At 40.6% G+C, this 12,482-nt stretch overlaps 1 protein-coding gene across 1 annotated transcript; it reads left to right on the top strand.

Annotated features, from left to right (window-relative positions):
- The first annotated feature begins 469 nt into the window (after positions 1-469).
- pgm2 (phosphoglucomutase 2) lies at positions 470-12,477 on the top strand. The gene is made up of 13 exons (XM_069167915.1): positions 470-658; positions 2,662-2,829; positions 3,914-4,105; positions 5,439-5,522; positions 5,785-5,978; positions 6,247-6,436; positions 6,533-6,630; positions 7,687-7,867; positions 8,154-8,247; positions 9,506-9,635; positions 9,747-9,939; positions 10,822-10,955; positions 11,348-12,477. The coding sequence occupies exons 1-13, from the start codon at positions 584-586 to the stop codon at positions 11,448-11,450; spliced, it is 1,836 nt and encodes a 611-aa protein (XP_069024016.1). The 5' UTR covers positions 470-583; the 3' UTR covers positions 11,451-12,477.
- Positions 12,478-12,482: the final 5 nt, after the last annotated feature.

The following is a 12,482-nucleotide window of genomic DNA, read 5'->3' as shown; positions in this document are numbered from 1 at the left end:
AACGCTGACAGAGTAGAGACCTGAACATGTGGTCCTAACAGTAGGACACTCCACCAGACATGTGAGCAGTAAGCTAATGATACGTCAATGCTTCCCACTTGTTAGTGGGAGGCTGTGGCTCAGACGGTAGAGTGGGTTGAAAACTAATCAGAAGGTTGGTGGTTCAATCCCCAGCTCCTCCTGTCCACATGCCTAAGCGCCCTTGACCAAGACACTGAACCCTAAGTTGCTACCGATGGCGAACCATCGGTGTGTGAATGTGCTCCTGATGGCAGCACCCTGCACGGTGACCTGTCTCATTAGTGTGTGAATGGGAAAACCATGTTAAAGCGCTTTACAAGTCCATTACAGACCATTTACCATTTGTTGAAGTCGATAAGAAATAATCCCCACGTTTACGTCTGACCCTGAATGCACCATGTACGAAACTCGTGACGTAGCCCCGCCACGCGTAGTTGACAGGTCGATGGTGACATCCTCAGTTCCGGTTTTGGGTCAGTAAACGGTTCAGGCTGAGCGTGGTCACTTCCCGTGTGCGAAACAAGTGAGCAGGACGGTGTCGTGACTCGGACCGGGAAGAGAAATGGAGAACCGTTTGTCGGCGACCGGTGACAGCGAGCTGGACCAGGCGGTCCAGCTGTGGCTCCAGTACGACAAGGTAAGCTTACCAGCTAGCGAGTTAGCTTCACGTAATTGCGGCTTCAACACGTTAAACGCTCCCTGATTTCTGTCATTTAAACGATTCAGTATTTATCTCGAGTGATCACGAACATGATTGTTTGAGTCGTAAAAGTACTCGTACCCCACTGTGGAAATACTCCTCTATGTAAATTAAAGCTGGAAAAGTAGTTGAAGTAATAAAATGCTCTCGGTCGGTGTTTCACTGTAAATTTGATGGTTTCTGTTCAGGATAAAAGCGGGTATAGATAATGGATGGATGTTTAATCTCCAGTAATGCATCATATTCTATAAAATCATCACGTGTTTGCATCATTTCTGTCTAAAAAGTAAAACAAGCTCAGAAAAACTCTTCTGTTTTCAGCTTTATTTAACTTCCAGGTTATCCCGGTGGGAGAAAGTGGGAGGATTTTTTTTTTTTTTTTCTCAGCTCATAAAGGAACATTTAATCCTTAAATTTATAATAAAAAAAATAAATAAATCACCAACATTAGAGATACATGGTTTTCACTGGACAGTAAGGAATGAAAAACGGTCAGAAACAGGTAGTGGAGTATATTTCCCTCTGAGATATATTGGAGTGGAAGAATACATTTACATACAATTTACATTTCAACTCAAGTGAAAGCAGGATTTATGATCTGAGGCTGCAGAATCAGTAAAAGCCTTTAAATCACTTTATGAAATTTACTTTTTTTGAGAAACCCTTTCTTAATCTTACAATTTCTTTGTGTCATTAAAACTCTGTTATTTTTATTTATTTTATTATATTCTTTAACACTGAAATTGTTGAATATTATTCAATTGTGATGTTGAATTGTTTTTATTTTAGTGTTGATGTTTTTTTTCTTTTGTGAAGCATGTGACTCAATATTAGTTCACCAATTCACAGTTATTTTCAGGAACGTATTTGGAAATGCCAAATAAATAAATATGGTTATAAATTATGGTCCACAAAAACAGCATCAGTTGATGTAGTTACCATGAAGGAGAGATTCACATGCCACATATCCTCTCCCATTCAGCTGTACTTGTCAGCTATCCGTACTGGCTGATACGCTGATCATTAATAATGTCACAGAGAAAATACTCAAATGATTACATGATGTTAAAGTGCACACACACACAGGCTAACATGTCTCCGGTCAGCCGACCAGTCATTCTTGGCCTTAAACAGTTATGGGATGCCACCAATTTGGTCACATTGGAAAAGGGACCCACAGTCATCAGTCTTAAGATAATGGCAGCTTTCTCAGAGGCCCGCTTGAACAGGAAGTGTAAGGACCCTCTTATAGTATTCATGGTTAGCATGTCTAAAACGACTGATTATTTTGTGGCCTTTTTGCTTTATGTAGAAAATAGACCACAAAGATACCAGATTTTTTTTTTTTAAATTTAAAAAAAAAAACTTAATAGAAACTAGTTTGCTCGTAAGGATAACATATATCCTCTGTAAAATCTTCCTCAACAAAAAAATATATTTATTAATTAATCAGTGAGTCAGTTGACACAAAATTAGTTGTACACTATTTAAAATTGTGATTTAATTTTTGAGAAATTAAGTAATACTGCCAAACACATGCGAGTTCTAGCCTCTGCAATGTGAACAGTTGCTGGTTTTCTCAGTTATTTCTCAGTACGTTGGACGTTTTGGGGTTTAGGACTGTTGTTCGGACAAGTACAGTGGGTCAACGTGGGATTTGGTAAATTGTGATTATTCGTTTTTACTCTTTTCTGATATTATCAAACATTAATCAACAAGAAATGGCACATATCTAGTTATGAAACCAGTAGCGATCGTTGTCAAGTTAATTGACAACACTGAGAATTTACATAAAAGCAGCAAAACAGCTTTTCAAAAATGACAACCTGATCAAGTGACAAGGTTGCAGCCAAAGGTCAAAATGACAGTTTTTAATGAAATCAATAATAATCCATGTGTTCCTGTGTATAACAAAATGTGGGCATGTTTTTCTTTCCCAGAACCCCAAAACCCTGTCGATGGTGCAGGACCTCGTGAAGAAGGGAGCGGTGGAGGATCTGAAGAAATGTTTCTCCTCCAGGATGGAGTTTGGTACAGCCGGACTGAGAGCAGCCATGGGCCCCGGCATATCCTGCATGAATGACCTCACTATCATCCAGACTACACAGGTTGGTTAATAGAAAAACTACAGCTACACATTAAGCGTCCGGTCACGTGCATAGAATACAAGCAACCATCTTGTCAACAATCACTGCGCAGACCTGCAGCTACAAACCTACATGTAATATTGTATTAGCTGAGTAGCGTCTCAAAAATCAGGTCTTTTCTTTCTACCGTATCTTAACCTGATATCATTACAGTTAGATAACTGTAATTCATTATATTCTGGATTAAACAACAAAAAAAAACAATCTCATACTCTCAGCTGGCACAAAATGCAGCTCATCACTCCTTACCAGTATGTTTTGGAACTGTTGTCAAGATTTAAAGCAGTCTATAGTGCAACTTGCAGTTGTCATCTGTAATGAATGCTCCCCTGTGAGTCAGAGCACAGCCCCAGATCCTCTGGCAGCGCTCTCACTGCTTGTCTGAAGTCCCAGCACAAGACTGAAGGAGTTCGGGCAGGCAGGGCCCCTCAGCCTGAAGACCTGACGCTGCAGGATCCGTGTTTATTACACACCAATTATTTTTATTTTATTTTTATTGATACTAGCACATATAGTATTGTTTTTATACTATATTTGGGTATTTTATTGCTATTTATTTTTGTATTATTCTGTAAATTTGGTAGCAGTTTCTAACTGGTCTGTAGTTTCTGGACAAACGGTGCGACTATCTGTTTTTATGCTTTTATCTTTTTCATTTATTCTAACGTGGCTGGCATTTTTAAATGATTGGTGTTAGATTGGATCAGCAGGACGGCTGCTCTGATTCGTGTAACAAATGCACTCGCATATTTCTGATTGGTTAACACTAAACCAACCTGAACATTTATTCTGTGCTCTACGTTCACTGACTGACAGGGCAAAGCATTTTGTAAGTGTGTCCTTACTTTATAGAATTTAATGAAAGTGCTGCTAAATGAAATATATTGAAATGTTTTAATTCTGGTCCAACCATGTAATTGTAAAAACTCATTTTATATTTGTGTTGAATACTGCTGTGTAAATACTTTAATAAAACCTTCCCGTTGGTGCTCTTCAGTGTCTTCCACTGCACTTAAACAGCTTTCTCCTGTTTCCTCCCTCACAGGGTTTCTGTTGCTACCTGGAGCAGAGTTTTAAGAACCTTAAAGAGCGAGGGGTTGTGATTGGTTACGACGCTCGGGCCCACCCTCCCAGCGGGGGCAGCAGCAAGCGATTCGTGAGCCTGGCTGCAGCGGTGTTCATCAGCCGAGGCGTGCCGGTCCACCTCTTCTCTGACATCACACCTACACCCTTTGTGGTAATCAATTGAATTTCTCAAAATTTCCTCATGTTTTTTTTGTTTGTTTGTTTTCGAGGGGGGGGGGGGATTGCAACAGACATTCAACACATTTACCAACGATAAAAAAAAAGTTCATTCAACTACTTAGATTTACATTTTCAACATGCTTTATGTCAACTATGTGGTGTAAATTAATGACAGGCTCTCAAGTGGAGTTTGTCAGCTGTCATGTTTGCTGGTGGGACAGGTGACGGTGGGACAGAGGTTGCAGGGCAAATCCACTCATAAACCTCACTTCCCTCGAGTATATGTTGTATGTTGTATAACACACAAAGGAATCACCAGGTTAAGTTCAACCCTCCCGTTGTCCTAGGGTCAAAATGACCCGCAGTTGTGTTCAACCAAATACTATTTTATTTTATTTTATTTTATTTTTTAATTTTTAATTTTTCTAGGAGGCTGTGAGGGTTTCTTTAAAGAAACCCTCACAGGGTTGGTGACCCCCTTGTCACCAATGATCCCAAAAAATATAAAAATCAAATAGAACTTGGTTGAACACAGCTGCGGGTCATTTTGACCCGAGGACAACGGGAGGGTTAAGACCTGTGAAGGGGACACTATTCATAAGACTGTCTGTACTAATCCTCAAGATTTAATCTGAGTGATACATACGCTCAATTTAGTGATTTACCTGCCTTTATACGTTATACATTCAGACCTACTTTTGGTCTCTTTCATTATTCTCACATTACATCACTCATTTTCCTTGTGTAATTGTGGCAACACTGGCTTCCTTTCGAAGCAAATGCAGAACCAACGGTCAGTATCGACTCATACTGATTTTCAGTTTTTCACCTGGATTTTATGTTTTCATGCATCACATAGTTGTTTTGTTTCCTGCACATGCATTTTGTCGTTAACAAAATGTACATTGTAGAAGGTCTGTGTGCAGGAATAAAGCTTGGGTCATGCTTCCGGCAACAAAGAGTGAAAAGAAAAATGACCAAAATCTGCAAAAGAGCTGCTTTTATTCACCTAATTTACCCTTAAAATGCTTAATGTTCATTAATAAACTAAAGAGATATAAGCACATAAAAAAATTATATTTTCCATAAGTCCCACTTGGTTATGTGTAATTATCTCCATTTCATGAAATAAAAAGTGATTTAACTGTCTGACTCCTTTTAGAAATGTATCTGTTCACTAACAGTAACCTCATGACGATGTTGACCATGTGCCAGTTATTTACAGTTTACATTAAGCTGGTTTTTTTTAGTTTTTATTTGTTGCATTGTGCTTTTCAAAAATACAGCACAATATATGATCTACCATTTTCTTTTTGTCCCTGCAGCCTTTCACAGTTTCCCACCTGGGTCTGTGTGCTGGTATCATGGTGACCGCCTCGCACAACCCCAAACAGGACAATGGCTACAAGGTAACACTTGTTTATGTGGCGTTTGTCATGCTTGCATGTCCAAACTTGTTTCTGGTTCATTAAAATGGGTCAGTTTTGTTAGTAAGTCCTAGCCCAGAGTCATAACGCCAACTTTCATGTTTGTTTAAATGACCTGTAATCCTGTTTCCTCTTCTTGTTCACTATTTTATTAACATCAAAATTTTGAACATGACAAAGCTCCATTTTTTCATTTTTTTTATTTCCCATCCTGTATTTCTCTGCGGCTCTGTGTTTATCCTAGGTGTACTGGGAAAACGGTGCCCAGATCATTTCTCCTCACGACAAAGGTATCTCTAAAGCCATTGAGGAGAACCTGGAGCCTTGGCCAGAGTCCTGGAACACGGAGGAGGCCCTGAAGAGCCCCCTGCTCAAAGACCCCTACCAGGATATCCACACACAATACTTCAAAGCCATCCAGAAACACTGTCATCACAGGTGCTCCATTAATAAACTACCTGTTGAGCACATACCAGCATTTGCAACACCTGAGGCCAGAGAAATCACTGCATAGAGCTCGATAAACTGTGTTCCACTCACAATCCTAATCATCATCATGTCACTGCTTTACATTTAAAATGCATCGGATGCCATTTAGGTTATACAAGGACATTTACACAACATTACAGTTGAAATGAGTAAAAAAAAAAAAAGACACATGGAAACTCAAAATACATGTTTTTAACTGCGGCTTCTTTCTCCACAGGGAGATAAACAAGAGTTCAGGGGTGAAAATTGTGCACACATCTGTGCACGGCGTCGGTCACACATTCGTCCAGTCAGCTTTCAAGGCCTTTGATCTTCATCCTCCATACGCTGTTGAGGAACAGAAAGATCCAGATCCTGAATTTCCCACTGTCCAATATCCCAATCCTGAGGAGGGCGAGGGAGTCCTGGTGTGTACTGGACATCTGTCAACATACGTCACATGCAGTCATAAACAGTTGATGCTGTGTTTTTGATTGATGGTGTAATACGTGTTTGTTTTGCAGACGTTGTCTTTTGCACTGGCAGAGAGGGAGGGAGCCTCTGTTGTGTTGGCGAATGACCCTGATGCTGATCGACTAGCCATTGCTGAGAAGCAGGAGAGGTGTGTGTGTGTGTGTGTGTGTGTGTGTGTGTGTGTGTGTGTGTGTGTGTGTGTGTGTGTGTGTGTGTGTGTGTGTGTGTGTAACAGTGTTGAACACACTTTCTTGCTTTTCTTGTTTCATCTTTCACAAGCTGCGTGTAGCAAGAATTTCACAGTCATTTTAAAGGAGTTTAAAATGACTCATTAATCACTGACTAAGTTGATTGGGCAGCTTTATTGACAGAGTTTACTGAAAAAAGTGATTTAAAATGAGGGCTGTAGCCACAAACTGAAATACTGAGGTCACAGTCAGTGCGTTAGAGGATACCTTGTCAGTGTCACAGTTTACCTCTCCAAGTGTGAAAAGTACATATATGTATAACCAGCATCAAAGATGGTCATGCAACGAAGTACAAAGAGTGATGAAGACTTCAGTCAACGTTAAGTAGCGCACTTCAAGTAACGTACATAACGTTACCAATGTAAAATTTAATATTTTAACAAAACCATAATCTTTTCTTAAACCTAACCTCGTGTTTTTTGGTGCCTAAACCTAAGGTACATTACTTTTCACGCATCGGCAAAGCAAAACATGACACTGACGCAGTATCCTGTAGTGGACTGATGTGTGTATTACGCGCCTTGACGTGATACTGAGTTGGAGGTTTTAACTAGCCAAAACAAATTGTAGAATCTTAAAATATATCATTATCAATGGTACATTTATGTGTTTTAAAAATGTTATGTTTGTCAATAACTGTCTAAATGCTGTTTTACAGCCTTCTCCACTCAGCCAGGAAGATACAGCCACTCAAGTGGAAAAAATATTGAATCCATAAAACCCGTTTTATCTATTTTTTTTAATTGCTTTTGCCTCAAATAGACAAACTTAATTATGGTGAGTCCAAAAAATATGTGGAGTCCTCCCATAAAAGCTCATCCTAATTAAAACACATCCTCATTATTACAGCATGACAGTGGAGATGCTTGGATCCTCATAGACTGGTGATACACTGTGTAAGGTTATGTTTTCTTGCTCGCCTGCACTTCCATAACCTCTGTGTGTGTCTGTGTCAGTGGACAGTGGCGAGTGTTCAGCGGTAATGAGTTGGGAGCGCTGCTCGGCTGGTGGATATTCCGCTGCTGGAAGCAGCAGAACTGTGACGCTGCTGCTGTGAAAAACCTCTACATGTTGTCGAGCACCGTCTCATCCAAAATACTGCGCGCCATCGCCCTGAAGGAGGGCTTCCACTTCGAGGTAACACAATTTAACTCTGTAATTTCACATGATATGTTGGGAGCAGCAATACATAATGTTCTGATCAGAGAGAATCTCCTAGATTTGATGTCCCCATGCATCCAAGAGGTGTTTCCTGCTGCCAGAAGTCATCTGTAGCTACATTTTTAGGCTCTCTTGGAGTGAAATGCTTTCATTATTTAAGTGAATACCACCGCTGCTAATAGTGCAGGAGTAAACATGTCAAACCTCACTTCATGGTTACTGTTGCCACTGTTTCACCGAAGCGTGTCACATGTTTGGACAGGAAACACTGACGGGGTTCAAGTGGATGGGGAACAGAGCCAGAGACCTTTTGGACCAGGGAAAGACTGTTCTGTTTGCCTTTGAGGAGGCCATAGGTATATATACACACACACTCACACACTCACACACTCACACGTTCTCACGTACACACACACACACACACACACACACACACACACACACACACACACACACACACACACACACACACACACACACACACACACACACACTCACAAATTACAGTTGTCCTCTGGTACTGTCACTGAAAAAGTCTTGATTAATTCCTTGTGGCATCCCATTATGAGGGCTTGAGCACGTAATGATCTCCACAATGTCGTGAGGTGTGTTAACTAGATCTGCCTAAAAGTATTGAAGCGGTATACATTTATATGGGATCAGATGACAAAGAACAACTCCCTGTTTGAGAATTAACAAAATCCTTCTGCAAGCTCACTAAACTGCAGCGAGAAACTTTGCATGACAGGCTGAGAAAAGTGTGCATGGTAATACATTTCTACCTCAGAAATAACAACCTGAATTACAGCTGCATCTACCAATACCATACTTTCATTATCTCATTTTATAATGTTGTTGCAATTGAATAATAAAAAAAAAGGGTAGAGGTGTGGCTGTACTTTCTTATCAGTAATTTACAGCCTCATGTTCAAGACCAGTAGGATAAATGAGATGGTTGGCCTTCGGGGTTGAAACAACTTCTGACCCTTCACTGTATTATCAAACTGTACCATTAGCCATAAAGACACAATCATACCAGGAATCATGGATCCTCTTACTGTAACTTGCATATCCCATATTTATGTACGGGCCCCAGCTTGTGCCTTTTTTGTTCCAGAGTCAAAAATCAGCTCGGATCAGCTTCTTCTGAAGCTCCCTTTGTGACTTCTTTTAGCACACTAAAGCATCTAACAGCCCGTTTCTGATGTTGTGTGTTTACACCGGTCTTCTAACCATGTTGCACAGTTTTGGTTCATGTCAATTAAAAACATAAATCATTCGAATTTTTCAAAAGCATCAGACTTATGTCCACCGAGGATCTCGTACTTAGTTATTTAAGGATTTGAGGCATGCCCACAGTCAAACACATGGCACTGGGTTAAAGTTAAAAGTCGTTTGGGGTCGATATGATAACCAATGTTCAGTCAAACACGTAGAGAATCACATAGTTTAGAGCATTCCCATCTAACAAGATTATCATGCTGTAATTGGAATCGCATGCCTCTGCACACACTGTCAGTAACAGACGCGACAGCTGACTGAAGGTTTACACATACTCTGTGTGTGTGTGTGTGTGTGTGTGTGTGTGTGTGCGTGTGCGTGTGCGTGCTGCAGGGTACATGTGTAGTGCCTCTGTATTGGACAAGGATGGAGTGAGTGCTGCAGCCATAGCAGGAGAGATGACTTCCTATCTGGCCAGTAAAACCACCAGCCTGTCTCAGCAGCTCAACACCATCTTTGAAGAGTGAGACAAACACATTTACACATCACACTTAGCCCATTTTGAATTCAGTTCCCCACTTTTATAAGCTGAAACTGCAAACTCTAACTCTGTCTCTGTGCTTGTCATTGTCAGGTATGGTTACCACATCAGTAAGAACTCCTACTTCATCTGCCATGACCAGAATGTGATCCAAGGCCTGTTTGAGCGCCTGCGCAACTACGATGGCCAGAAGGACTCGTATCCCACCAAATGCGGTCGCTTCTCCATCTCCTCCGTACGAGACCTGACCACCGGCTACGACAACAACCAACCCGACAAAAAGGCTGTGAGGGCACAAACTGACACACGACAAATAAAACTCAGACTTCCTGCTAAGTGCCTTTGCCATTTAGACAGTGTTTTTTTTGGCTTTTTCTTTTTTAGTCATTATTTGACAGTGGATAGTGGAGATAGAAACAGGAAACATAGGAAGACAAAAAGGGAACTCGAGACATGGACCGTAGACCGTATAAAAAAAATGGACGCAGCTTCCATGATGTCACCCACAGGATTCCTGAAGAGCGGTTTTGAAGCTCAGTGTGTTTGATTCAGACTGTCTGCATCTTGGCAGATTAGCCGGCTAATCCAAAAATGGGCAAAAAGGAGGAGTGTGGGTTGATGTCAGGTGAGCCGAATGAAGCCTGACTGCTGAAACCTGCAAGCAGCTCGCCATTTGTGACCGTACCAATCTGTCACTCAAAGCGGCCCCGCCCTCAATAAATATAGGCCTTAATACAAATGAAATGGGTGAGTTTAATAAAAGTTAACCCCCCTACAAATGACATGAACGGGGAAAACAGCTATAGAGCCCAAAACAATACTCTGTATATTGACTCACTTTTAAAGACACCCCCAAGTGGCCATTTGAGGAACTGCAGTTTTGGGCACTTGCCGTTGGCTTCATTTTGTAACCCTGAACCTTGATATAAACCCAGGACACAATTTTATTTTACCAGAGCTATTGCAGTTACCTGCCTTAAGCAAGCAGCTTTTTGTCCCAGATTGCAGACATTGCTGAAGAAGTGGCAAAAACTAAAAAAAATACAACAATATAAGCTGCCTTTATGTCACTTTAATTGTGTGTTTGTGAAGTTTTATGTGAAGTTGTCAGCGGGTCTTTAAAATTTAGTCATTCATCCATCCATCGCTCCTCCCGCTTCTCTCTCAGGTTCTCCCCACCTCCAGATCCAGTCAGATGATCACCTTCACCTTCTCTAATGGGGGTGTGGCCACAATGAGGACCAGCGGCACTGAGCCAAAAATCAAATACTACACTGAACTCTGTGCTGCTCCTGGAAACAGGTCGGTCACTGCAGAGGCAGCAAGCAATGTCTTCAGGGCTGCAACTAATATGTATTTACATTATCAATTAAGCTGTTGATTACTCTTAAGATTGATCATTTCTACGATACAAAAATCATGATTTCCGCAAGTCAAAGCCTTCAGATGTGTTGTTGTGTTCAAAACCCAAAGAAATTGAATGCACAATGACATGAAACGGATAAAACCAACACATTCTCTCACCGGGGAGTCTGGAATAAAGAATTTCTTCATTTACGTTTGTAAAATAATGTTTTACAAATTTTCAGTGGATCAACTAATTCTTTCAGCTCTAAATGTCTTAGCTGTAAATAGCAACTATACATAATATGTTACTTAATTATGTCATATTTTGTTTTCTCTCTCTGAATCAGCGATGTGACTCATCTGAAGAAGGAGCTGGACGGCTTGGTCGACTCCATCGTTGAAAACTTCTTTGAGCCAGCGAAGAATAACCTGCAGCCCAAGGCTGAGTAGACACCGACAGAAATACAACAACTTTAACCCATTTCTCTGAACAGCATTTCACACAATGTCTTAATTACTCCAGCACAGATTATTGGTTTAATTCAGGCTGGACTCTGATTTCCATATATACAATCATGATCATTTTCCCCCACACTGTTCTTTTTTTTTTTTTTTTTTTCCCATTTGGACCATTATGGATACCGTGCTATCATCTGCTCAGCTCGTCTGGATTTATGGCAACATCTAAACTCCACTTTTGAGTTTGTGTAGCCACATGTGTGTCTGGCGCTTTAGTTAAGGATCCAGGGCTTGTTATACCTTCAGGAGTCATAACGCCTCACAGCATGTATGTTTTGGACTCAGTTTACCTCAGTGTTGAAGATCTTTAACCACAAATGTAAAATGTGACTATTCTACAGACGCAGTGATTCCTGCTTCTAGACTGCGGTGTCAAACACACAGATTGCTGTATATCACCTGTATTTACCATCATGCATTCCACTCTGCCTCAGCATCAACTGCACTACTGCTAATGGGACGAGTTACAGGAAAGACATGAGAACTGCTGAGCTGTTGTTGTAACTTTAAACTAAATCGAATCTGTAAATTGTAAACTTTTGTTCAACTCTGAATATGTAGACATTTAATTGATAGCGAGATATAAGATTGAAAGTGACAATAGAATATTTTTCAGCCTGAAATCAGTTCCAGATGTGACTAAAACGGTCACTGCAGAGATGCTAATGTGTAAAATGACCAAGCGTAAAAGCTTAGAGTGCCACCAAGTGGAGACATTGCGCATGAATTCTAACACACCCACTGCTCATTCCTTGATATAAATTAATGGTACAACTCAAAAGGACTCATAATACCGCGAAGTTAAATATAAAAGTAACCTTTTTAGTTTCCTGTATGAGTGAATTCTTTTTACGGACTACTATTGGCAGTGTGCAATTAGCTGCCCACCATGTGTGCCTGGTAGGAGAATACTGTGATGAAAATACAATTTTACTCAATAAAACCCGTTTCAAAACAATGCAC

The sequence above is a fragment of the Embiotoca jacksoni genome, unplaced genomic scaffold (genome assembly GCF_022577435.1).
Source record: "Embiotoca jacksoni isolate LCO1_2020_lvr unplaced genomic scaffold, fEmbJac1.0.p SCAF_4, whole genome shotgun sequence".
Classification (NCBI taxonomy): Eukaryota; Metazoa; Chordata; class Actinopteri; family Embiotocidae; genus Embiotoca; species Embiotoca jacksoni.
This window is presented reverse-complemented; position numbering and strand designations above follow the sequence as displayed.